The sequence below is a fragment of the Corapipo altera genome, unplaced genomic scaffold (genome assembly GCF_003945725.1).
Source record: "Corapipo altera isolate COAL_440 unplaced genomic scaffold, ASM394572v1 48b, whole genome shotgun sequence".
NCBI classification, from domain to species: Eukaryota; Metazoa; Chordata; class Aves; order Passeriformes; family Pipridae; genus Corapipo; species Corapipo altera.
Genome location: NW_020884884.1, coordinates 3,021,745 through 3,049,128, shown reverse-complemented (window position 1 = coordinate 3,049,128; position 27,384 = coordinate 3,021,745). Strand labels below are relative to the sequence as shown.

At 38.4% G+C, this 27,384-nt stretch overlaps 1 protein-coding gene across 13 annotated transcripts in view; it reads right to left on the bottom strand.

Annotated features, from left to right (window-relative positions):
• ESRRG (estrogen related receptor gamma) overlaps positions 1 to 27,384 on the bottom strand; it is a 396,805-nt gene that overhangs the window by 207,970 nt on the left and 161,451 nt on the right. For 4 of the 13 annotated variants that reach the window (XM_027641306.1, XM_027641305.1, XM_027641303.1 and 1 more), the window contains one exon: positions 24,126 to 24,279. The exons of 7 other annotated variants lie outside the window; for them this stretch is intronic. In XM_027641306.1, coding sequence (XP_027497107.1) covers positions 24,126 to 24,160 — 35 coding nt within the window. In that variant the 5' untranslated portion in view covers positions 24,161 to 24,279. The remainder of the gene's footprint in view (positions 1 to 24,125; positions 24,280 to 27,384) is intronic. 2 more of the 13 variants (XM_027641316.1, XM_027641301.1) reach the window with 1 other exon arrangement.

The window sequence follows — 27,384 nt, the reverse complement described above, 5'->3', positions numbered from 1 at the left end:
GACTTTGTCTTCTTTTCAGAAGCAGAAGTTGCATTACTGCAACTAGAACACAGGTTTAGACACAATATACTGAGGGGACTTAAGGTCTTCTTCCTAATGTAGATTACAGACTAATACAGAGATCACCTTGTGGGTGCTTTGCTTCTCTTTTAAAGCCACAGACTCCATTTCTCCTTGCTTTCGCAATCATTAGGCTGCAGCAGCTACAGCAAGCACTCATGTGGAAGCACTTTATTAGGAAAGCATGTGGGGTACTGTTATCTACAGTTTCATGCAGCCTAACAGTTGGAAATGAGATTTTCCAGCAGCATGATATCTACCAGCTACCCACAGCCCACCCTGCAGAACTTCTCAGATCATACGATGAAAATCCCTGGACAAGCCAGTGGTCCAAGTTGTTTCCATACCTCCTAGCCTTCCTGTCTCTCAGATACATGTAAAAGTAGAGCTCTCATTTGAAACTCCTATTGTCTCTCTGTATTAATAGCTTCTTTTCCACGTAAGACTAATAGTTTCCTTTGTACAGGCAGATTATACATCCACAAAAAAACCCCCCACAAACAAAAGTATATTGGGGTTGCCATAAAGGTATATATGCAAGCTAATAAAAGCAGTCAGAGGTGGAAAAGTAAGGGACACAATGAAACACTTTCTGACACAGGTGCTTGCCCAGCCAGGAACCCATTAGCACCTTGTCACAAAAGCCCCTAAGCACACAAAAATATAAATTTGAAAGTCATAAAAACCAATGGACATACACAATTAAGTGACCAATGAAAACCTGTCATCTTCTCTGCCTCTTTGGAATATAGCCAGAAACAACTGGTGAGGAGGAAAAGATAATCTGGAAATACCTCAGCCTGAACTTTTAATGTTTACTGGCACGGAGGAAAAGTAAAATAAAAAAAAACAACACACACAAAGACAGTATGTAGCAAAGGGTGGGGAAAAAGGAGAGTGGTATGTGGCAATGCCTCCATTAATTTTATGAGACTTACAAAATTGGAAGCCTGGTAGTGACTACTGATTTAGTAGGATCTAGGGGCAAATATAGTAAGCATCTCCTGACATTTCCATATAGAGCAAGTTACAATGCATCTGGGAAAGAACCAACATCTTTACCCTCACCATCTCCCATATCAGGTGCCCCAGCTTTCCCCAGCTCACTTCACCTTCTATGGTTACAGCTACCATTGTCCGTTTTCTGTACCTTGGTTTTCCTATTCGTCCAGTGACTCCTCAACAAATCCCGAATCTCCTACTTTCAAATCCAAAGCTTCACCACAGCATGAAAACTACTTAGATCTTGGCTGTCAAACTTGACACGTAGTGAGCTTAAAGCTTTAGTCTCACTAAAAATCTGTTCTGCTGGACTTCTGGAGTCAAACTTCTCTGGTCATAGCTCATAATCTTTGTATTCAATATTCATTCAAAATCTGTTTTAAACATGTTCCTCCTTTCTAGGATTCTACCAGGAGTCCACCCATGTGTAACTTCACAACTTAAGCCTTTAATTATGAAAAAGAAAGAATCCCACATGAGAAATCAACACACCCACTCTTACCAGCACACCTCTCCCCACCCTGTTTGTCTCGTTTATACATACTTTGGTGGGAAACTGTTAATTACCACCACTTATGGAGCAACTCTGCCCTCACTATACTATCCCACCATATTAGAGATTGCATAAGCACTGTAAAATAAGATGGTCCTTGACATAAAGAGATTTTGGCAAGTTGGCCCTGGAGAGGACTCTGCAGTTATTTGCTGCCCAAGACACCTCTCTGGAATCCCTTTGCTGTTCACCATACAACAAATGGGAAAAACCTCATGAGAAAACAGGCATCTAAAAGTAAATGTCAAACATACTTAGAAATACGTTTTAACACCGATTTTAAAATAAAAGGTTGGACCATCTCAGTGATTTTTGTATGATCCACAGTTTCTTCCCTACATTGTTCACTGCACAGTCACTGTAAAGCACAAAAAGGCTCGGAAACCAGACCTGACAGGCACTTGGAAATACCCCTGTTTTCAGGGCTTAAGAGAATTAAGGGCCTGACTCTTCCACTGGTGCAAATCAGAAATAAATACAAAGAGTCACCTGATGTTATGCTGCTGTAGGACACGTACGCAGCCAGGATGTTGTGCTTGCTTCAGTAGAATAACTTCAGTGACACGTGCGGATTGACATGCAAATAAACCTCTTGAAATTGCACCAAGAAAGGTGGAGAGAGAAAGACAATCTTGATTAAAATTTTTTGAAGGACACTACTATGAGGTGCTTAGTTATGATCAGCTCAACATAAATTATCATATAACCCATTTCCAATGAGAATGCAATATGAGCTAAATTTTACACTGATTTATAGCTTATGAAAGCTTCACTGAAAACCCTGCTTGTTTCACAAGTCCAGATCAGTGAAGAATTTAAGTTTGTTTTCTTTCATTAAACAGCTACGATTGCACATTACAAGTGGAAGGTCATAGAAATACAAGAAAAGGACTTTAAAAAAAAAATGATCCCATATAAAGAAAAGATTAATCCCCTGTGCAAAGCCCTCAACCTGTGTTCAGTTTCCCTTGAATCAACTGCAGTGATTCCATCATTTCAAAGATGATGGTGATGTAGATTTTGACAAAAAATATGATAATACAAGTTATGTCTGAAGTGTCTGCCTTATATTTGCAGATTCTTGACTCCTCTTATCAGACAAAAAGCCTCTACCTGCATCAAGTCACCACTTAGTTTGGCAATCTGCAAAGAGCAGGTGGTGGCCTACCTTAGATAGCAATGAAAAATGCCTTTTCTCTTCCTTTTCTAACCTGCTTCAGAAACGCTGTGAAATCTCCTGCTAAAACCCACTCTAGCAGAGTCCATGTTCTGGGCACAGTTGCAGTGTACAGTCAGAGAAACAGCAGAAAGTTTGATTTATTTGACTAGTGTAAATGAGATCAGAGTCAAAGCTCACAGCTGAGGCTGTATGACAAGACTAGCAACTTGCAAAATTGATTATTACAGAGCTATTCCATACAAAACAACAATCACACATGGGGATTCAGATATTTGAAGAGATTTGGGGTTTGTCTGTAGATTTGGGGGGGGGGTGTGTGTTAATTATTATTACATGTCATTAATCTGTTCAGACATTATCTCCCTTTAATTTTCCTTGTTGCTTTTAATAGTGTATTTCAGGATATCAGCAAAGTATCTCTCTTCTTTCGTATTAGCTCCACTCATGCAATCCTTACAGCTCAAAGACTTGTGTGATTAATAGCTCTGCCAGCAATTCCTATTTAAAAACTATTCCTATTTTATCTCTTTTTACCCTGTCCCTGATTTTCTTCTACTTGCTGTACAGAATACCCACTGCCAGTGTCTTCATGCAACCCAAAACTTTGCAGCTTTATTTCTTGCTGTTCCTTTTCCACTTGAAGATGGTCCTGTCGATTCTGTTTGACTGGATAATAACCAGGCAATTTAAAAGCACAGTCCTACAAGTAGCTGAGTGCCCACTATTGATGTAAGCAGAAAACAGTAATTTAGCACCTTTGAATGAGCTCAGCACCTTGCAGGATGGTATCAATGTGTTTCAGCTTGCTAAGCCATGTTTTGCCCGTGCCGCTGTTCCTCACTCAGAAGTCAGCATTACCTTCTGGTCTTGGATTTCAAGAAAACAGAGGAAGGTATTTAAACAAGATCAGACAGGATGTGTCACTGAGCAGGCAGGGCAGGGTTCTTCTTGCAAGCCTCCCAAGCGATCACTGGAAGTTATATTCTCAAAATTATTCTGTCATCCCCTTGACAATTTAATTATTTTATTTTTTTTATATATCTAGTGTTTCTAGGCTCTGTTTAGGTAGCCATGTCTTCTCAATATCTCATTCAGGTGTAGCACAGAAAAGTCTAACAAACCTGGGCTGGCAGCCAAGCTTGCCAGTGACTGACGCTCGCTTAACTGAGCAAAGATTTGCTCTGCTCCAAGCAGGAACCTGACTACAGAAGGACCAGCAGTGACAGCGAGGGTGCAGGCTTGCATCCTAACAGTGCTGTTTCCAGCTTGTGCTCAGGCAAGTGGAACCAGCACTTAAGCTGAATGCTAAAAGGCTCCAATCTTCTGCTTCTTTCCAATTCACCTCCTATATAAGCCCAGGACTTTTTAGTAAGAGCGGCACATTAGGGTAGTTACATTGCTAATCCGGGCATAATTTTAAGCTCAATGAAAGGTGATTTAAATGTTGAAGGAGGAGGAAAGTAAAGAGAGACACACAAGAGAGGATGTGGAGAGGAATGAATTGCTTAGAATACATTTTAAAAAATGTATTCTTGCCAGTAAATGATAGAAATAAATCAGTAGTATGAAGTCACTGGTAGCTGGATCTAAAACAGAGTTTATTACCATTTGATAAGGGGCCAACATAAAGCATAAGCAAAACTAATAAAAATATAGCTTCCATGAGCAAATAGAATGTTCAGCTGTCAGAACAAAGTCTTTGATTCAAATGAAATTACACTTCTCCAAACATAGACTACACCAAATTTATCAAAATCTCTGCCCCAAAGGTTTTACTGTCTAACCAGTCAGTGTGGGGGTGTGGGGGTGTTAACAGAAACAAAAATGTGTAAATGAAGTCTGTTCCCAGACTTACCTAAACGTCCTTGCCTCATTTCAAAAGAAATACCTCTTTTTCCATGGAGAGCAATTGAGGAACTATGGCTTTCAAGTAAACAATTCCATTATTATTAATAATTGCCCTCCAATATCTCTCTGTATTTTTCGTTTGTTCAGTTGGGTTTTTTAATTTTTTATTTTTTTTTTTAAGCGACAAAAGATTTTGTTGAATGAAGGTAGTTAAAAGAAGTAAAATGCTCTGATAGTCCTTCAGTTTGAACTCAGGTAGACTACAGAGCTGTAGAAGAGACTTCAGAGTTGGTCTCATGCATATGATTTCATCAACATTCAGATAGTTTTGGAATCCAGTCTCTGGTGCTTTTCAGTCTTTGAAAAGTTGCTAACTATGATCCTATTTATCAAACATACTAGCAGTGTACTGGTCATTGAACACACTTTTACATATCTAGTGGCCTGATGTTGGGTTTGACATGAAAGAAACACTATACCAAGCTGTGAACAGCAATGAAGTTAGCCTAGCCTGTGGACTGAGATAACCCCTTAAACGTTTCATCTCTTAAAACTTTGGTTTACATTTCAATTAGCCACAAGTGAAATTCATTTGGTCATGTCAATCTGCAGATGACATAGCTTGATCATAAAAATCATCACAGAGCTAAGTACAATTGGTAATCTCAACAGCAGGCAAAGATGCTCTAAATTACAAATGCGTGGGTGGGTTACGTATCTCTACTATCTCTTTTCAGTAATCCTTCCACTAAGCATCACTTCTTTTTTTTTTTTTTCATACATTATTCTTAAGTAAATATAAAAGTGAAAATAAAAATAGCCCAACCGACGTATACTAAGAAATAAACATTAGTGGGAATGGGGAGGAAAAGTAAGAGTGAAAGTGAAGACTTCTCAAAGAAAGACTTGATAGTCCATAAACATAGAATCATAGCATTTAGGCTGGAAAAGATCTCTAAGATTTAGTCCAACCATAAACTCAGCACCGCCAAGTCCACCAGTAAGCTGTGTTCCTCAGTGCCACAACATCTAAGAGATGCTGTGGCCAGATCTCTGCTTTGTCTTTCAGGAGACACAAAACCAAAGACCATAAAAAACTTTTGCACTGTTAATATTAAAATGGCTTTTATTTATTTTTTTTCAGTTCTCCCTTCCTCTCTCTGGGATTTTTTGAACCTAGATCTTATAATTGAAAGCCAGTGGATTAAGCATAACACATCAAACCACTGTTAACACCCAGCCTCCCGCAAGGCTGAATCCTAACAACTCTGTTTTCTGCCTACAGTATGTGCAAGCAAGTGGAACCACCACATGCACTGCATGCTAAAGGCCACAGCCTTTGTCTTCTCCAAGTTCTGTCTATTTCAGAGGCTAACATGCTGCAATTAGTCTAATTAATGTGAAACAATGAGCTGTGTTACCACTTATCAAATTGATTGTTCCCCTATCAAAACAAAACAGGCTGGCTTTTTGATGTAATTTCAAGAGATGATTTGAAATGTCATGTTGCTGCAAGCCAATTACCTTATGACTGGAGTCACGGTCAACAGAATACATAATTAGCACGAGTTTGGGAAGCCTGCTTACTGCTAGTATGCTAATTAACTGTCTTTTGTCATAAAACAAAAAGGTTGTAGCTAGGGTTGTGAAATAGGTCTTTTTTATTTACATTTCTTTGTGCTTATCAATGTGAGGCATGACAATGCAAAAGAATGGAAAATTTTAATTCCACTACTTCAAATTAATAGTGAGCCGCAAGGTCAGGCACAGCGATGGACTACAAGCAACACTCAGCTCCTCGGTGTGCGACACGTGGGCTGCACCCTCTGCCCAGAACATGCCAAAGTTACGCATCATGTGACTCTCATACCAAAGAGGCACCGAGGAGCACCTACGAAACAACTAATAGGCATGAGATGGCTTCCAGATGCTTCTTTCCAGAAAGGAAGAGAGTGTCAGTGACAGCCCAAGTATGCTGGCTGCTGTCCTACCAACCCCAAAGCTGCTCCACCACACCTCTTCAAGACTGCCCTCCAGAAAGCTGAAAAAAACCAAACTATAAGCAAGTGGTATTACTACTTCTGCTTCAGTGTGGTGCTCACAGAACACTTAACAAGGGCGTGTAGGATAGCAAACATACCCTGCCTGTAAGTAAAAAGCTTCATAACTCAGCTGCTGCCACCTCCTCTATGTTGCCTCATTTGTGTGATAAATTTTGTATTCATTAAAGATCTGATCCTGCACAGTGCTGGGTGCCCTCTATACCTATAGGTTTCAGGGGAAGCTGAGGAGCTCATTACTTTGCAGGATATAGATCTACCAGAAAGAATCCAAACTTAAAAGCTGGCTGTCAGCAGCTCCCACTCTGCTCTCCCTCATGCCAGTGCTGCTCCATGTGCCACCAAACAAGGGAAACAGAGGGCAGAAATTAGCTTAGTGAATCATCGTTAATTCCTATCAATTTAAATTCTGGTTTTCTTTTTCCTATAATTCAGCATTTTGTCTAAGGTTTTGCTTGGCCTGAGCAACTCCCAAGAGCAAGGTCTGGAATCACTGGAAGTTTTAATGATGTTATTTTGCTAACAGATGCTGACTTATAAATCCTCCTATTTGTCGTAAAAATAATTTTGTTTCTCTGTGCATGCTTGGTTTGAGCCACTATAGAGATAATTCTTGTGTTTCTTGATAGCCATTAAAAGCAAGAGAGACGTGCAAATAATTCTCTTTCAGAGAAAAGAAATTAAGCGTTCAAAACCTAGATCAAAAAGTTATCAAGCTTGCCTTTTCTGAGGACTCTGTTTAAATTCAAACTTAGTCTACTCCAGGTTTGCACAAAGAATCGTAAAGTTTCACGTCCAGAAATCACATAGAGTGGATCATCTTTAAAATCATGATATGAAATCAGTAGGCATTCCTACATTATTTTCCTGATTTCTCTCTTTCAATCCAAGCTAAACGCAAAGTGTAATGAAATAAGGCATGCGTGCAGGGAGGCTAAATTTTTATCTTAAATTATGAAACCTATAACGAACAGGAAAACACTCATTTCTTCTGGTGCTGTCATTTACTAGAATCAACATCATCTTTCCTGTCTTTATTCAGCAGAGAAAACAGAGCTAATCCCAATTTCTAAAGAGCTGGCTAATAAAGGAGTCAAGGGATCATTAGTCTAATTAACTCATTCCTGTTTTCAGTTTACATTTCATTATGCTATTACACTCTTTGAAATGTCAATTTTTAAATACCATAGAAAACTGTTTAACATATAGACATTATGTTCAACAAATCTAGGGACATACAGAACAGTTACTCAATATTAGTAAATTAATAGTATCCGGGTATGCAACTAAACATCTCCCAGCCAAACCATTATTGTAAACCTCATTTATTGATATAAAAATCAGGGAAATATTTCAGTGACACTTGGCCCCTTGCTTAATAGTGGTGCTTTTATTACCTGAGTATTTTGTAATTCTCAGGTAAATGTCCTTGCATCCACTTTTGGTAATTAGACCATTTTATTCTGAACAAAAATAAATCAGGATACTAAGCTACAACTTCCTCCAGGTTTCTTTTTTTCTTCTTTCTATTGGGTGTCTTTCTATAATGAGTCACTTACTTCACTTTAAGTCAATTTTTAAATTGATTTAATGAGTCATCAAGTCATTTACTGTCTTTTAAGTCAATTTTTAAATAAACGCAACTTCTGTTAAATTGATGGTAACTTCTGTAATCAGCTGTTTGGAAACAATCGACCTCAGTTAACAGCACAGGCTTTACTGCTGTGCTTGTACAGAAAAGCACACTTTTCATAAAACAAAGTAATGATATAGACGAACTATTACATAATAATATGTGTGCACACAAAAGCAAATAGGAAGAAAGAAAGCCTGTAGGCACACACACCAACACACATTTGCGTATCTGTACCTCTGAACATCTCACCCTCACTGGCTTCCTGGGGAGCAAACAGCTTTGCTTAGGATTCAATACAGTAAACCAGTAAACGTGTGTAATACTACATGTGACTTGCCCCCGAACATCTCTTGAATTGTTCACATGTTTAAATTAGACATATATCACAAACTGTTCGACCCCAGCCTGAGGTATGGAGACATTTAGCCAATGTGCTTCTTCATACTGAAATATCTACAGGATTTCAGGATCCCTGAGCAACTGAGATGGTCATGACTGGCACTATCTCCTTGGTATCCTCTTTTCTAAGTGCCCCATGCTGAGATGCCCCCTCTACCAGCCTGGGTCTCCTCCAAAGAAGTCTTTTCTCCCATGAATTTGCACAACACTTAGACTGACTATCATCTTGGTGGCTGACAGAATCAGGCTATATGTGCCAGAGTACACCCATAACACTCTCCCAGTGAAAATGCAGACATCGTGATTCCTTTGTATGTATTTTAAGGGATGCTAATGATTGCTTGTGCTGACTCCAACTCATGGGCAAAATGAAGACAGACACACTGAAATGGGAATGAAGCATGACAGCAGCTCTTACATAAATATGATCCAGGCAACAATTATATCTGCTACAGCATGGGCCCAGTTATTAGTCATGCTGGATAATAGGTAAAGAGATCTGATCCTTATGTACGTGTGAGTCTTTTCTTGAGTGTCTGAGATTCATCAACCCCCTTTTTAAAACCTTCTGATGTCATCTAGACTGTACTTACAGCAAAAAGCTAATTCCCTGGTTATTTTAATTTCTTAGAACTGGAATTTTGTCTTCTGAATAGTCAGGACCCTGGTGAGACCTCTATAGCATCTATACAACATCCTCTAATTGTGACAGTGTACTAATATAAGTTCAGCTCTTCTGTACTGTAGATGCTACAGAAATGATGAAAAGTTAGCTTTAACATCCACATGCTCAGTCTATTGCAGGAAAAAAGTCATTGTTGAGTCCTAGCATAGATACCCCACTGGCTGAAGGAACCCACACAGCTACTCACAGTCAGTGTTTTTAAGTAGCTGTCCCTGTGCTGTGGGAGGGAGGAGGGTGCAGCTTTATGCACACAAGTTTGAAAAGTATGTCTGAGAATAGGAGTTTACATTAGAAATCTCTCACCTGGTCAGACACATGACTGCATCTCAGGATGAGATGGAGATTAAGAGATGTTTATCAAAACTTGAAACTGAGGGGAAATTTGAGCAGTGGCAACCATACGTTATGGAATCTGTGCAATGGGTTTCTGGGATAACAATATAGGGACCCCAGATCTGCAGGAAGTAAAGAGTATGTTACCATTCTGTTTATTGTCACCAGCAATAATTTACTTGAGGAGAAGAAGTGCCTTTAAAAAGATGTAAAGGAAGACCATGAGTGCAGTAGATAAATAATTTTAATGGCTTAACAAGGATTAAACCACATCCACTAATCAATGTACTTTGAGAAGGCTAACGAAAAATAACATATCTATCTGTTCAAAACATAATACATATATCTTTAATATCTTCTCTGCTTTAGAAGGATTGACTCCAGATAGGAACTGTGGCTAACAAGGTACGTGATAACGCTCCTGCAATAAGAGGTGAGCATTAGCTCTCATTAATTCATGTTCTCAGTGTTACTTGGCATCATGGGCTGAACCTGATGTGATCTAACAGGATGTGGCATGCCAGAATGTATCACAACATGTTTGGAATTGTAAAAGCACACAGACCCTCACTAACTAAACTTCCCTGCAGCCCCTGGTATGGAGTTCAGCATTCCTGATCAGGCACTGTCTTAGCTTTATGATGAATGTGTTATACTTCCCATTGGTTGTTCAATGAGTATCTTCTCTTTTCTATTTTCTAAGCCAGCCAAAGCGGGTCAATGTACCTTTATTTAAAAACAAAAGCACAGAATGATGCTTAAAGCTTTGACTTACTGGGGCCTTTTATTTTCTTTCCCTCCGTGTGTTTCTACCTGGTATCACCAAAATCTAGCATTGCCAAGAGAAGACCAAGTGATTAGGAGATACTGTTATTTTAACAAATCCCTTAAAAAAAATAAAATAAAATAATTGTACTTGAAACAAGCCTGAAACATAAGAGCAAAAGAGAGTACAAAAGAAAGAGCTATGGCATCGTATGCCCCATCTAACAAGGTATTGAGCACCGAAGCCCAGGGGACTCTTGGTACTCTCGCTGTGAAGATTAGACAAGAGCACTCGCGCAGGACACAGCAGGAATATGAAGGGACATGAAGTGAGCAATCCCAGCAGACAGCCTGTTGAAATGTCAGTCAGGCACTCTGCTTCCACCACCTTTCACAGAGCTAAACATCTCTTTATGTCAGAACAAATTGGGCAATCCTCAAATCTTTTTTTCCTCTCCCCTGACTTCAATGCGGCGGCGAGCACCGGGAAGGAGAGCGGGAGGGAGCGCGTACAGACAGTTCACTTCAGTTCACATGAAAGCGCCCTGACACGCTACAAGACTGAATACTGATATTGGCAACTCTTACAATCTTATCAGAGAGGCAGGAGCAGCAGCCGCCGCTGTGCTGCAGACCTTCCCCCTTTCCAATTACACTGGGTGGCTGTTCCTTTCCCAAGCATCCTGCAATGTCCTTTGAAAGTAAACTCCTGGGCTTGATCAAAGGCCACAAAAGCAAACATGTCATTTCTTTATTTACAAGTATATTTACTTTTGTCATCTTTTTCTTGTTTTTACTCCTACCTTCCCTCATTAGTCCATTAAGGAAGACTCATTTTAACCAACTTCTAGCACAGTGCTCAAATACAGACTGGTGAGTAACAGTAATCTTATTTTAAATGATTTTGTTTCACTTGTAAAATTCTATACAGGGTATTTGGTTGGGGGTTTTGACTATAAAAGCATACACAGAAGTTATTTTTGTAGCATGACAACAATAAAGAAACCTTCCCGCTGACTTCTGTGAACTTTAGAGAGGTCTTAGTATGATTGTACAGAGACACATGAATTAATGTGATTGATTTTTTTTTATTTGAGTCAACACATAAAACAGTGCCTTAAAAATGATCTGCCAATTTTCATTCTTTTAAAAAAAGCATATGAAAACAGTAAACTTAACCCAGACATGAAGAACTCTGTGAAAGTCTTTTCCAAGAACAGCAAGATTAAGCTGCTAGTCCTGCTTTAGGTTATAAAGGTGCTGAATAATAATAAAATTTTTTCTAAATTAAGTACCTTCTGAGAAAACCCCAAACAGCCCACATCCTCCAACCACTATAAAAATCCCTCCCCCCACCAAATAATCCTGTGGTTTTAAAAAAAGGAAAGTGAATATTCAGTAAGAAAATATTAAGAATTAGCCACTGTCATGCCTGGCCACCTACCCTTCAGATCAGAGGTTTATTGTAGTCAGGATCATTTGTACAGAATGATCAATTTCTAAGACTTTATTCTGGATAATATTTTCTAAAAATTGCCTAAAATTTCTAATATTAATTGATTGAAATTAAAGATCAGCTGCTTTTCATTACAATTTTAACTTTCTATTTTTGATATTCAGGTAGGTAAATGCCTGTGTGTATGGCACAGACATTATCACACCATTTTTTGCCCATTACTGCCATGAAAAGGAGCCCATGCTAGAACAAACTGTGCAGCATTTCTGGCATTTGTTAAAGGAAGAAAGCTTTACAAGAAAAAAGAAATACTACTGATTTTTACAGGTGTTTAATAAAGATAAGCTGAAAAAAGGGTTCCTATTTTAAGCTTGGTGATAGCTAAAAATGCATTCAAATATGTTCAAAAGCAATCTGAAGTCTCCTAAAAATGGGTGTTTAAAAGTATTCAAGAAAACAGTAAAAATGCAAATATTTGTCACATTATTGTAGGATATGGGACAAAAATGCTCATAAATTCAAAGAACCCTGCTGAGGCAAACTGCATTTCATTTAAATATGACATTATTTGGGAGTCATTAAAACAGGAATAATGTTTATCGGTTGCATTTTAAAGGTTACTGTGAGAAAACAGACAAAGTTTGCCCACATTAGAATGAGTGGTGCAAGGGACTGTGAGCATAACACCCTTAATTTCAGTTGTTGTAGCTGTGCCATGAGAATTAAAAAGACTTAATGTAATTGATAATTCACTACTATGAAATACTCAGTAAAAATAATGAGGAAGTATCAGTATTTTCAAGACTCTTAGTCTGATATTCTAACATACTTCATACATACGAGACAGATCAGAAAAAAAAACCTTAAAAAGAAAAGGGTGCCAATAGTGACTCGACTGCTGACTTTCTACTTCGAAATGTGTTAAATCCCAAAACAGAAGAAAATATACAGTGCCTCGTGATTACTACAAACTATATACAATGGCTGTCATCCCTCTATTCAAATATCTTTCCTGTTTTTTTTTAATAAACCCACCTAATGGGACACCTAGGCTACACAGAAGTAGGCTAATGTATTGAGTTTTATATTAAGAGCCTAATTATCACAATTAAAAGCATCCAAACTTGCTGAAGAGAGATGGCTTCTAGCTATAGCCATGAGAAACCTTCGGCAACATGACTCGAAAAACTTCTGTTTACATAGACTTACATAAGTCTGTCTATACTCACTTCTAAAAAACACAGTGAAATAATGCTAAAAGACCCCCAAAACTAGAGTTTTGATCTTGAACCTTTTAAACTGTTCCCTGCAGTAATCTGCAGCATTAATTGCTGGTTATTTGTACATGGGAATCAAGATGTAGATGCATGCAGACGCCTTGATTACGCAGACATTTAGTCAGTGGCTTTACTACTGTGAGTAGTTTTTACTGAAGCAATCAAATTAAGCATCCCATTAAATATCTGATGTAGGTAAATTAGCTCCCACGTCTTAAAATTTGATCCATCTTACATTCCTCCACCTATTAGATTCATTTGTATTTGTAAAAGTCAATCATGCAGTTGCCTTAGTCCCGCCTTAGTTCTGTCAATGAATTCAAATGCATCACATACAGCACTTCTATGCAGTTTAAATTCAGCTATGAAGACCCATTATGGTTCTGAGTTAAAATAATTCTGCACTGCATGCCATTAAACAGTGGCTCTCCTGAAAGTGATGTCAATCACCTGGACTGCTCATGAACTGATCTCTCTTCCAACCCATTTTATGTGTTTCCTTCCAATACGTCTTCAGCCATGTGGTCTGAGAGGATGGGGAAAGGGGTTGGGATGTTACACTGCCTCTTACTAAAGGCAAAAGTTCTCAGAGACGCTTTTATTGATCCCCCAGACAACACTGGTGACACCACCTCTGTCGGCAGCTGTGGTCAAGCAAGGTTTTGAGAAGGACACAGCAAAATGCTCACCAGCCAGGCACCGTTCTCACCTTGTGCCTTTGGTCACAGTTCAGCATGACTGCGATTCAAAATGCTTCTATTTAATGTCTTTTTTTTTTTTTTTTCTGGTCATAGTACAATCAGCAGCACCACAGTACTTTCTCACCTCTCAGACTAAACGTGTTGCTTTTTCTGAAGCTGTTCTGAATAGACACCAGAATAATGCCAAGCGGGCTTTCACCAAAGCCCTCTGCGACTGGCCCCATTTGCAGTGCACCACATAGTACACTGTCTCCCAAAACTCTCCTGTAGCCTACACCAATCTGTATGTACATTATTTTCTTTGAGCTTGAAATTGATTTCTGATGTTCTCTCTGAAGGCTAGCAATTTCCATAACTTGCCATTACTCCTGTATCACACACTACTCCCTGTCATGGGCTAACCACAGATGCGGTCTGGCGCAAGTTTAACTTTAAGCACAAGAGGTCCTATGAGACATCTCTGCTACTGCTCACGTGCAGTGTTAAGCATATGCTTATTTACAATACCTTGCAATAGCCTATTCCTAATACAGCTTCTTGAAGCTATATAGAAGTGGACACACAATAACTGCAAGCAGAACTTGGCTTATTGTCTCCACAGTTCTGTGCTAATATACCAGTGTCTCAAGACATCACTTCATTTTCATAACAAGGAGGAGATTTAATTTCTGTGGATTTATATAAAAAGCAATTTGGAAACTTTGCAACAATGATACTGCTTCCCATAAATGCCAAATTGGTAAAAACGTCATAAGAGGAAAACACAGCACATTGACAATATAATTCTTTCTAACTTAAGAACCAGCATTATTCAAAGACATTATACTGCTAAGTATCCAAATAATTCATTCATTTTAAGAATCGAAAGCATAATATTATTTTGTTAAATGAAGCTGTCTCTTTCCCAAATCCCTCTTTTCCACTTAAACTGAGAGGATAAAGGCATCTGAAAACATATCTATGTCTGAGGCTTTTAGTCTCTGTTTTCAGGGGCTGTTCTGCTCTGATTGAGGTGTGCACTTCCCTTTTTGCAGATTAGCAAAAAGTAAAAGTAACTGCAATAATAATTGTAAATCTCTGCTTTGGATGACAAAACAAGCCTCGGGTATCATCATCTCATTCCTACTTTCCATTGCTAGCAGGAAGGAGAAGGTTGGCAAAGGAAAACATTGCTTACCTCCAACTTATTGGCATCACTGTAATGTAGTCTCTCCAGCTAAAAAGAAATTGTTATGACTGAGAGTGACTGTTTAAAATGATATCAAAGAGCAAAATTTCTGACTATGGTAGCTTGCGGTGAGGGGAGAGGGCGTTGGCAGCATGGTTTTAAGCATAACCTATTAATTGATGAACATCAGGACTTTGTGGTCATTTAACACTCCCTATAAATGAAGACTTGATAACAGTTATTGATCTCAGTTTTCCTGGAAGAGGATCCCTGGGCTCAGCAGTGAGCAGTTTTGCTTCTCTCAGTTCATAAATACAAGAATAGAGCTATTGCTCAAATGCCACCCCAACTGCCGAAAATGAAATAAAAGTAAATTTTAGTGCACTGTGGAAAGCAATACAGGTGTATTTCCACAGAGCTTTTCTGAGTAGATAGCCCAAGGTTAATATAATCTCAAATTTCCTTATGGGAAACACAGAATTGCCACAGCTGACCCCTGCTATCATTTGAAAATATTTTCTTAGTGAAAGCCTACTCAAACCATAGAAGTATACAAGTTACTGTTCTTATTTATTTATTGATCTTCCTTGTGTTACCATGGAACTGGAATATCTCTGAACATTAATGAATTCAGCCTAACACACAAGATGGGACTATGAGCATCTCTGCTGCCCAGGCAAGAAGCTGAGGCAGGGAATAGGAAGTGTTGGGTTGTCGCATCTGCAACACAACTCTGTCACAAGAAATATCTGGAAATGGCCATTGTCTCTCCTCTCTTATTCTTTTGTCACTGAAGACTTTTCCCCCATTTTCCTTCTTTCTAGCTATTTCTCCCTAAAACTCTGCAATTGGCTGGTTTAATCAAAAGCTGATTTCTAAAACTTTCTGTGGTTATGCCAGAAGCGCCTCCCTCACTGAAAATACCTTATCACATGATCTAAACAGAAAAAAATTAATCTCTCTTTCCACTTCCCCCTCCTCAAAATGAGAAAAACAATCTCTACATCTCCTGACCCCCAGGTCAGATTAAACCCGGATGTCGAAGGAGAGACCTAGAAAGAGGTGCACATCCCTTCCAATGCGGATTTAAGGAGAAGCTGCACAAGTAGATGAACTGTTGAACTCAGTCCTCTATCTTAAAAATACATTTCATTGGGATCGCTAATGCACAATATAAGTACCCACAAGATGTAACAGAATTCTGAAATATGAATTAAGGACGTATTGCCATCTCCAGCAAAATAATAAAAGTAGAGAGATTAAGAGGCAAGTATATCTTTTTGAATTGTAAAATAGGTTTATAGGTCTTCTAATAACAACTTTTACTCAAACCTTACATAAATAGGCTTATATGATACAAATATTATGTGGGCTATGTGGAAACTACAAGGTCCCTAATCATGTTTAGGGATTACTTGACAGAACAGAGACATTTCATTCCTATTGGACCTAGGGATTACAGCAAAGAAACATCTAATATTCCATTTTTTAATTTCATGCATTTTTTATTTACTTTTAATGATGCTGTATATATTCATCATCCTGAAATATTAAAACAGTATGAAAAAAGTAATAAATTGGTGGAAAATTTAGGGAATGGGAATGCAACAGCACGCAAATCATACACTATCAAGTGCTTGATACACATTTAAAATTACTGTCTAGTACAGCAAAGCCAAATTCCTGGCAGATTTCTGAAGCGCAAAGTCACAATAAGAAGATCAGCAGAACAGACTGAAATAATAGAATATTCATCCCCCTAATCCATATGCAATTCTTTAGGGCTTTTTTTTAACAATGCATATGAGGTCTGACTGTATTCAGGATTTAAATAAGTTGTCTCTCTCTCTTTCTCACACACACACACACACTCACTCTGTATTTTTGTAAAAAAAAAAAAGTATATACAGTTATCATTTCTGCTCTACTGCACCCACATTGACAAGGTTAGCACATCTCCTCACACCTCGGATGAAACAATAGCATTTTAAACAACAAAAGTGTTAAAAGAAATACATTTATTCATACCACTGAAACCTCCTGCAACAGCTGTGTTGAAAGGAAGGGGTCCAGTTGCCTGGGAAAGGGATTTTTTTGTTTAATTTTTTCTTAACTCTTTCCTACTTCATTCTAAATAATTACTGGTTAATTTAAAGCAATCTCACATGTAGCTACTGGCAATAAAATTTTGAAATCAGTATTAATTCTTTGAGATCATGCCTTTCTCTCTAGACTGATGTAATTTTAGATCTAGTATTTTACAAAGGGACAGAGACCTAGAGACATGTAAATCATCACTCAAAAGACAGATGCTGATGATAATGATGATACATAGAAAATGTGTTTGAGGATGGGTGACAGAGAGGTGTAGTATAAAACTTCTGTTGCCATGCTTGAGATTACCAAATTACTTTCAAGTAGTGCAAAGGCACAACTGAGATATAGATGTTCCTCCAGACAAGGGTATAAAGAGAAATTCATATCCTATCATATACAAACATGCAAAGACTGATCCTTAGGTCAAGCAGGCTTTGCACAGGTTTAACTCTCTGATTAGGCTGCAAAATATCAACACCACAAACTCATTTTATAAGTCATATAAAATGAAGATATAAAATGAATGTACCCAAACATAAGACGTTTGCACCAGTAATATATGTGTGGACTTGCTAAATAAAGGTGCCTACATGTGATAATTACGATGGTCACACGCAGAAAGCTTTCACAACCATCACAACAGTTCTTGTCACAACTCTGTTAGTGAGACGAAGGAGCACTAGGACAGGTGATGGTACATGAAAAGCCATCTGGTAAGTGAGAAAGAGCAGCCACATCCTGAATATCCAAATGTAGCTACATGCTATTTGTAGTAACAGGTCTCATGAGAAATGGCCCAGGGTGTAGATTGCTGCCGAGCATTTACCAGGGCTTTGGGCTCCTACCTGGTGAGGGACATGCTGATCCAACCCCTTTGAAATCATGCTCACGTGTTATTAGCCAGCCTGTGATATCAGTTGACATTGCTATTCAAATTGCAAGGTTACTTTTTTAATTCAACACAGGCTAAACAAGCAACATAAGACATATTTAATAAAAATTTTTCCTTTTGCTAAGGAACCTGCTTACATGCCCATACTATGACACCATCTATTGACACAAAGTCCACACTTACTGGTACTTATTGCTTACAGGTATCTAATTATTACCGATAGATTCTGAGGGAAAAAATCCTAAGCATACTGAAATCTGCAGGAGCAGTCCCCCAACAACAGGGCCACAATAAATCCATCCGGTATCTATGTTTTTCAGCCACACAAGCAAAAGAATAAGCAAGAAAAGTGTGAGGTTGTACAAATGAACATAAAAGTTCTGCTAGAGAATATGATGAATAAACAGGGTCTATTAATGCACACTGAACTTTGGAGAGAAATCCTGACAGACACCCTGCAGAACCGCATTGGACTGAATCTGAAAGGCACAGGTGGCAGCAGCTTTGATGCAAATGTACCACAGTTTTAAAAGACAGGGCAATTAAATAAAAGTGCGAAGTACCATCTCATTTTGGTGGGAGAGCAAAAAAAAAAGGTTAAAGAAGGAAGTAGGGATTTATTGAAGAGCACCCAGTGAATACTAGGGTATGCCTGGAATACATAAGTGATACTCTTCCTTTTGCTATCCTTTATTTTACAGGACATAACACATAGCTATATGAGTTTTTATTTTAGTGAAGACAACAACTGTTTGTGACAGTGAAGGTTAGAAAAGAGCAGTAAAGCTTTTGTCCAAATTCCATACTTTGTTCCAAAGCAGAGAGCTATCAAATCTTTTCTACAGGTGCTTGTAAATATAGTAAATACTTTTTAATGTGAACAAAGACTATTTTGTTTCCTTGTACAGATTCAGAGAAGTGGTTGAACCACGTTCTTTAGAAAGCTTCTAAGCAAGCAACAAAGGCATATATTTGGAATAAGAAAGTTTAATCCTACTCATTAAAACATGACAAACTTATAATTAATTGAGAATGGAGTCAATAATGAGAACATTCCTCAATGTAATGATGTTGGTACTATCAGCTTGTAATATGGGAATACACTGTAGAAAGTGAAATATAATATGGAAAAATTAAAAGTCAGTTCAAAAAAAAAACCCAAAAGTTTTGTCTTGGGTTCAGTCTTTAAAACATGAATTTTAAATCCTCAAAAGTTATGTTTTCCTGATAATACATTATGTTGTTTTCCTGTGATGAGGAATAATTCAAGGTCTTACATTGCCAGATTAATCTCTCAGCCAATATTTAGAAAAGGTTTCTCTTTGAGCTAATCAAACTTGACAAAAGCAATCTTCAAACTATGCCACATTCACTGATTTGTAAGATATCTCAAACTTGTGTTTTATTAAATGCAGTTTAAATTAGCAACAGCTCTAAATTCACCTGCTTATGACACCCCCTGAATCTCACAGACAGTACAAAAGGTAGGCAAAAAGACAGCACATGCAGATTAAAATTATTAGGACAAACTGTCTTTTTTTTTTTTAAATGAAAGATGCAGGTTTAGTTTTAAGATAGCACTCAGCTACATCCCTATTGCTCACATTACATTGCATTTTGAGGGGTAGTTGCTGATGACATTCTTAGTTGTCAAGTATCACAATGGTATCATTATGTTACAGGAGATCACTCCAGATGAGCAATGTTGTGATGGTACAGCTGCTACCACAAGAACAACTAGTAAGGAAGCACTGCAATACTGACTGATAGGGAACACTACGGGGAAGCATGTAAGTACCATCCCAGTCTTCAGCTTCACCAACAGTCAGTGTTGGTAGTTTCCTTTCTTTCGATAAGTGGTGGTCACATGTGTGCAAACAAGACTTTCCCATGTTTTGAGAACATGTTTAAATTTGGTTGCCTGACTGAGCACTAAAAGAGATTCCTGAGTTAGTAAAGATGAGCAGGAGAAAAAAACAACTGTGGGAGAGATGCAAACATTAATTCTCTACTGTAAATGTTCTAAAAGGAAGTCAGGCCTCCAGCTTACTCTTCTTCTCAAGTCACACAAGTTCTGGACAAATAGGTTTCTGAGCTACTGACTCCCCTCTATTTCCTCATGGTTGTGTGCAACTGACAAACTGCGTTTCTGGCAATGTCTGTGATAAAATAATACAATATAATACAATACTCCATTAACAAAGACTCACGTGTATTAAAAGTTGTTACTGGAAATCTTTTTCGGACTCAAGGAAGGATATCCAAATATTGGGTAATACACTCTGACTGGGAAGACTATCAATGAGTTTCTCAATTTGTTTGTATAAATGGGCCAACAGTTTTAAAAGCACTTCAGAGCACTTAACTAAAGCAAACAAGCACTTGAACTTCAAATATATAGCAAGAGAAGCCATTGACAAGTATGACTTTACTTAGTAAATTCTAATATCTTTGCGACCTTTCATTCTTACAGTCTCTTCATGAACAGAAGCACCAGGCCTCCTCTCAACTTCAGCTCTACTGCAAGATACAGAGTTAGTGGGGTGAGAAACCACCTATCCCCTTTTATTTCTTTTTGTAAAAGCAAACAGCTTTGTTTCTTCCTATACCGGGATCCTGGATCCATAACAGTATCTATAAAGCAGCTTCTGATTTTGAAACCTAATTCTCTCTCTTATTTGGCCTTTAAAGTAGAATTTTTCCATATTATAAACCTAATTTTCCTTGATATCCACGGTAGCTAAGCCTTGATTTGGAAATATAATGTTTACCAAACACTGTCCTATTAATTCCCAACAGCTGTGGGAATAACTTGCTATACTCAGGAAAAGGGTGCCTTTGGTAAGCAGTCTCATCGTGGCACTAGTGTCACGTGCATCTTTCATGTCTTCATATTTATAACAGACTCCCTGGTTACTGTATTATATACAAACACATTGGTCATTTCCTAACAAAATTAGTGTGATTTCATTCACATACACTTTTCTGCTGATAAATCAGCATGTAAATCAGTAAGATGAAAGATTATTCTGGAGTTTTGGACAGTATATTTTTTTTGAAACTGATGTCTAGCTCAAGTACTAAGTTGGCCAGAAGAAGCCAGAAAGTGGTGTTTAAATCAAGTTTTTCTATTCAGTAGCAGGTACATCTTGTTCCCTAAAATCCTGCAACATATTTTGATTTTTATTTCTCTCTGAATGCGTTTTCCACACAGTCTGCGCAATGTGGCAGAAAAGAGGTGACAGAATAAACCTTTACTTTAACCTGGTCATTACCATCTTACAGAAAGGAAACAAAGTATTTTAAGCTATATTCTGGAGTTCATTGGCCCCACTGGGATTTCAGTTTGCTAGTTTTAGGGGACATGCAGCATGTTCTAATGGCGGTACTCGCTGAATGGGATTTGTACTCATTAGTCCAGTAAGGGGCACTCTTGAAACCCCACTTAGGTAGGAAAAAATACACAGGTATATGGTTTAAAATATGAACTACTCAGTGCAAAAGCCTCAGACTAAGCACAGTTCCTAAAAGAAATAGGTTTGAAAACTCTTTGAAATACCATGTTAGTTATAATTGGGTTTTAATGTATAAAATGGCTCAGTAATTTAAATGTTTGGAAAAGAAAACAGTCTTTCCTAGAGTTTATGAAGTGGTAAGTCTATTTCTTAGAATGATTAACTACACAACCTGATTTCAAACATGAGCATCTCCTGGCATATGCTCTCCACACCTGACACTGTGAGAGCATACGCTTTTACCAAATTAATATTCCAGGACCAAGTTCTGATATTAAAACTCCCACTCCTCACCCCCTCCCTTGAGATTAAGTGCCTGGGTTTCTACAGTACTAATTTTACTTCCTACTCTTAAACAACAAGTGAAATCAGGATTAAGCTCTGTTCCTCATGCATTTTGGTCTACTGAATGACAAATTAGATTTGTATGTACACGCTGCATATCATGACATTTCCACTAGAAACTAAACAAAAAAAACCAAACCAAAACAAAACAACCCAAAACCTTGAAAATTAATAACATTCCAGGATAATACAGTACTCATTCATTTATAGAAAAATTTTTAATAGCAAATGCATATTAGAAAACCAGATGAAGTACAGCCAGGACAGCAAAAAGAATGCTTTTGGGGAAGAATGCCCCAAATAATGTCCCATTTTAGAACAGTGATAAAACAAGACTATGAAAAAAGAAAATGTAATTCAGTTTTGAATACACTGCAAATAAGTAACAAGATCTAATAATTTAGAAAGCCCTTCAAGAGCCCATGGCTTTGGTAGAAATGAATTAAAGGGTGAGGTGGAATTAAAGAAGAATAAACTTAGACAAGATGAACTGAGAGAGAAAAAGAGACAAAAAGCAGTGAAAAGAAACAGATCCAGGGAATGTACTGGTCTACTTCTTTCTAAGAATAGACTATCAACAGAACATCAACAGAATATCTGTATGCACTAACACCTACTTTAAGCATCCTGAATTCTGATCCTGATTTCCAGAGATGGCAACTACATATTAAAAAAAAAAAAAACCTTAAATTGCTCATTACTAGAAATAGATTTGCATGAGAAAAGTGCAGAGTTAGATTCCCATTTCATTTATGAATATTAAGCTCATAAAATGAAGTCTCAAAGTAGGTCCTAACTTCCAGGCTAACACTTCCCTCCTGCTGGTGACAGTATCATTGCCCCTGGGACCTGGAAAATAACATATAGAGTGACCACAGGGAACAGGCAGTTTGTGTGAGCCCAGCACAACCTGAAGAAGGGCTTAGGAGATGAGTGTGAGGATTTGCAGGTCTGTTCAGTACTCAAAGGCAAACAAATAGAGAAACATCCAAGTGGGAAACACCATCAACAGTAAAAGGCCTGACTTTATTTAGGCTCATCTGAGCTCCTGACAACACAGGTCAGGGGCAAACAGCTCAACCCAGTCAGAAAGGGTTGTTCAGTAGAAGTGGAAGGATCTGCTCAAGCGGAGCAACTTCCAAAGCACTGGTCATACTCAACTTTTCTATTTCTCATTAGCTTTCCTACCTTCAGTAAAACTTGATGGTATGCATGGTCAGTTACTTTATTTGTTCTTATGTGTGTAAATGTAAAATTACCAAAGAAACATGAGTTTACCCTGGTACAGAAGCCAATTGCCAGAGTAATTAATCCAACATGATGTTTATGTTGGGCATAAGATGATGTCTGATATTCTGCAGTCAGCACAATTTGAACAGTTGGTTTAGGTTTAAAAATGTTTACTAAATACTAACTTAACTTGTATTTGGGTTAGGTTTTGGGGGGGTCAGGGGTAGGGGAAGGGAGGGGAGTGGACGGTGTTAAATTTAATAGAAGCAAATCACCAAGGTGCTAAAAAACAGCAGTTAATTTACCTGCTGCTTTAGAGAGTAGCTCAGGGATCTAAATTTTTTTCTTATACTTTCAGCTCTAAGCTAATCATTAGGTTGTCTGAATTGTCTTCATCCCCTGAACACTACATGTGAGAACTCTTATTGTTGTGTTCTAGCACCTTAAGCACAGTTGCTTATATAGTTAAGAGTCACCTTAGTGTTCTTCAAAACTACACGAAAGTATGAGACAGTCCGTTGTTTTGAAGGTAAAAGTTTGTTTTACCCAAGACAGCAGCTTGTCAACTTCTTGGACCTTCAGCCACTAATCTCTCTCTCATACTTAAGTGTCTAACACATTTCCTTTTTTTAAACTTACTGAACGCTTACAGCAGCCAAAATGCATTTTTTAAACATAACTAAAACGCTGTCTCTGGTCACCCTGGACTCTAGGAAAGTTCAAGAGTAGGAACAAAATTTAAAAGGTTGGTTTCAAGATTAAGTATGAGCCATTGCTGTGTCTGAAGTGATACAATTCAGGAGGCAAACAATCCCCACACTGTTGGCTGTGGTCTCCCACTTCCCCCCCCCAGCAGCTCCTGCGTGCTCGTTTCACCAGACAAATCGCAGAGGAGAGGGAGCGAACCCCCTTCATGGACTCACCATCCTTTTCTAGTCACATTCACTACGCATTGCATTAGAAAATCGTAACGGTGTTAAAATATTTTGGCAGGATTTGTTATGGCCAGATCACTCACTTCCTTTGGGACACACAAAGCCTCCTCTGGCAATGAAACAGCCCAAATGTCAGCAAATCCTATAGAACAGAAAACGGTCTGTCAATGTAAAGCCTAAACGAATCTCCAATTAAACAAAACAAAACTGCAAAACATAAAAATGCATATACTGAAAAAAGAAACTACCTAGATGTGTTCACCTTTTATTAAGGCTTCTTTTTTTTTCCTCCCACCCTCCAGAAACTTTTGAACAGCATTACAATGAATTCATCACAAGGTGCTATTAGAGCACAAGCTCCCTCCAAGTGTTACCAATTCACGGACAGATTAGAGGGCACATTAATAACATAGTTAATATGAAGTGTTTAGAGCCTTTACGTCGGTGACAAATACGACTCAGCCAAATTTCCTGACCATTGAGGCCACGGAGGAACAATTTGGTAGATTTCATCAACAGTTCTAATTATGTTCCTGTCAAGTCGAGAACAAAGTAATCCATAACTGGGGGGCTGCTCGGAGACAGTGCCACGCGAGAGTAATTTATGCCCAGGGCCCTCGCTGTAGTTAGTGTGCACAACACTTGACTAACAAGTGGGTTCAAAAGAAGGAATTTGTTAGGGAAAACGCAGTCCTCCAGCTCTGAGCAGCTCATCAGGTGCGGGCTTAGCAGGAGTTATGAGGCAAAGTCTTCTTGTTTATACAAGCATCTAAAGTCCACGCTGGCCTCAGCGGGTTTTAAACCGTAGGATTTCAGCCTAAAGTGTGGTACAGGCTTCTGCTGGAGCTAGGCAAGCTTGCTACCAATGCCAGCAAGGGTGCAACCCAGCCAGCCCCTTTTAAAATCAACTCAGTCCTTGGGACACCAACAGTACCACCTCAGAGGCTGAGTGGTACCAATGCCCTTTTGCAATCCTATAAATAACACACTAATCAAAGATGCAAAGGGATTATAGTAACAGTAAACTGTCACGATATACAATGTTTTTCTTACCACAGCCCAACTGGGAAACAGACTGAGAAAGGGAAAGGACAGGGGGAGGAAGGTAAATGGGGGAGAAGATGTCATGTAATTTTGAGTCATTTTCCACTGTGATCTATATTGGGATATGGTTTCTATCCTTTCAAACAGGATCATTTTATATGTGACACTCCTGCTGCATTTCACAAAAAGGCAGGAATGTCTCCTCTAGTGCTAAAAGTGTAAAGCCTGGCAGTGGTCATTCAAAACTGGTTACTTGCATATGTAGTGAGATGTTAGAAAAAGTTAAATGATGCATTTCAAACATATTAAAGGACAGTATCTGTAAACACAGGGAAAAACAACATCAGCAAAAAAATTAGATCCGTGTGAGAAATACAAAACACTTTTTTTGGGGGTTTTAAAGCATAGTTTTCTGAAGGTAGCTGTGAGCATACACTACTGTCAGTAGTTTTAGGTTTTAATTTAACAAGACAAAAACCACAGCGCTTAAAAAAAAAAAAAAAAAAAGAGGTAATTTTTACAGCTCGCTCTTTCATAGTGAAGGAAGAAAGCTTAAAAAAGTGTTACCAAGTAACCAAAGCAACAGCCTACTTCAGTGGACCAAACACCAGCTCAGATAAAGGCAGTGCTCAAACCAAGCACCTGTTTCAGGCAGCCTCAGGAAGCTTGCCTTCTTCACCCACTTTCCCCACTGGTAGAACAGGGACAGGTATGTAAAGGCAGGGACGTTGTGCTCACATTACGTATCTTGCCAATGGATTTTTGACTACGCAAATGTTACTGGTTTCACTAAACTATTGGTTTTAGTTCACATATTAAATTACTAGTTAACTATTGGCACAGAGGAAACACAGAGTGCAGCTGTGGAGCACTACATCAAAACCCTGAGCTCCTTACACAACCTATTACAGTTTCTTACCCAGATTTGCTTGAACCTGTAAAATCTCTGAAGTTAAGTCTAGGGACTTTCCCAGCACCTACTGAGTGGGACAGTGGTAGTCTCGTACAACTGAAGCTTCACAGAATTATGATTACTGGAACCCAAGGATAAATAAAGCAAAGGCAGCTTAAGCTTCACAAAGAGGCAAAGAAGAAATGGAAGGACACAGTCCCATTCTGCAGATATGAAAAGAGAAACCTCTCTGCAAGTAAGACAGGCTAATTCAGAAGCCAAGCGTTGCCTGGACGTTATAATTCCCAGACTCGTGATTCAGTCACAAGACATGTTTCCTTTCCTGGTGAAATGTCATGCTGCCACATGCTTCTGTTACAGAACGCATCTTAACCAAGTGTAGCAAAAGCATGATGATCCCATTAAGTATCTAACATCTAATACCTTGTGAAAACTAATTTAGTGCTTTATCAAATCTCTAGTTTGTATGTAGAGCATAAACTGGCTACATTTGCTAATAGGGCAGATTGACCTATCCCATATATTATCAAACCACATCAAAGTCTGCTGGAGGATGTAGCCTTAGCTACTTATTATCCCTTGCATTAACTCCCTCACTAGCTACTCGACCAATATATTTTCCTGTAATACATCTGTCATGATTTTGCAGGGAAATCAGCAATTCTGAACGGTGCAGCAGTTAGATAACAGGACTAAACCCATCATGGTCTCCTGGCTTTCCAATCTACTGTTAATTGGCACAGACAGAAGCCCTTAGAGCTGGGCTTGCACAACAGTACACCACTGCTGAGCCTCAGAGATTCAGCCTCTTAGGTAGATTTGTATTTTTAGAGCTTGAGTAATTCACATGATTTCTTCATGATTTATTACATATGAAGTAAATAAAGTTAGTTGCCAACACTCTCAAATTTACAAGATTTTTTTTTTCTTCCTTTTGGCAGAAAAGGGTCATATTTTGCAAGAGAACATGTGGCCTAGTAATCAGGAAAAAGAGGGCTAGGATATTAGTAACAACGTTAGGAATATTAGATCCAATGAGAACATCTTTCTTGGCTTGGATGCTATGCAATCGTATTCCTATGTGTTTATTTAGGGTCTTATCAGCACACTGTATAACGAATTATATATCTGAAGCCAAGTTTCTAACTGTCTGAAAACTTGCATATATGGCTAACAGAGGGTTTGGTCGCTTGTTTTGTTTTAAAATCACAATCGCTACTATTTTCTGCTAGATTGTGTTTGTCTTTGGACTTGGAAACCCTGAACCATTGTCCATGGGTCTCTTACTGA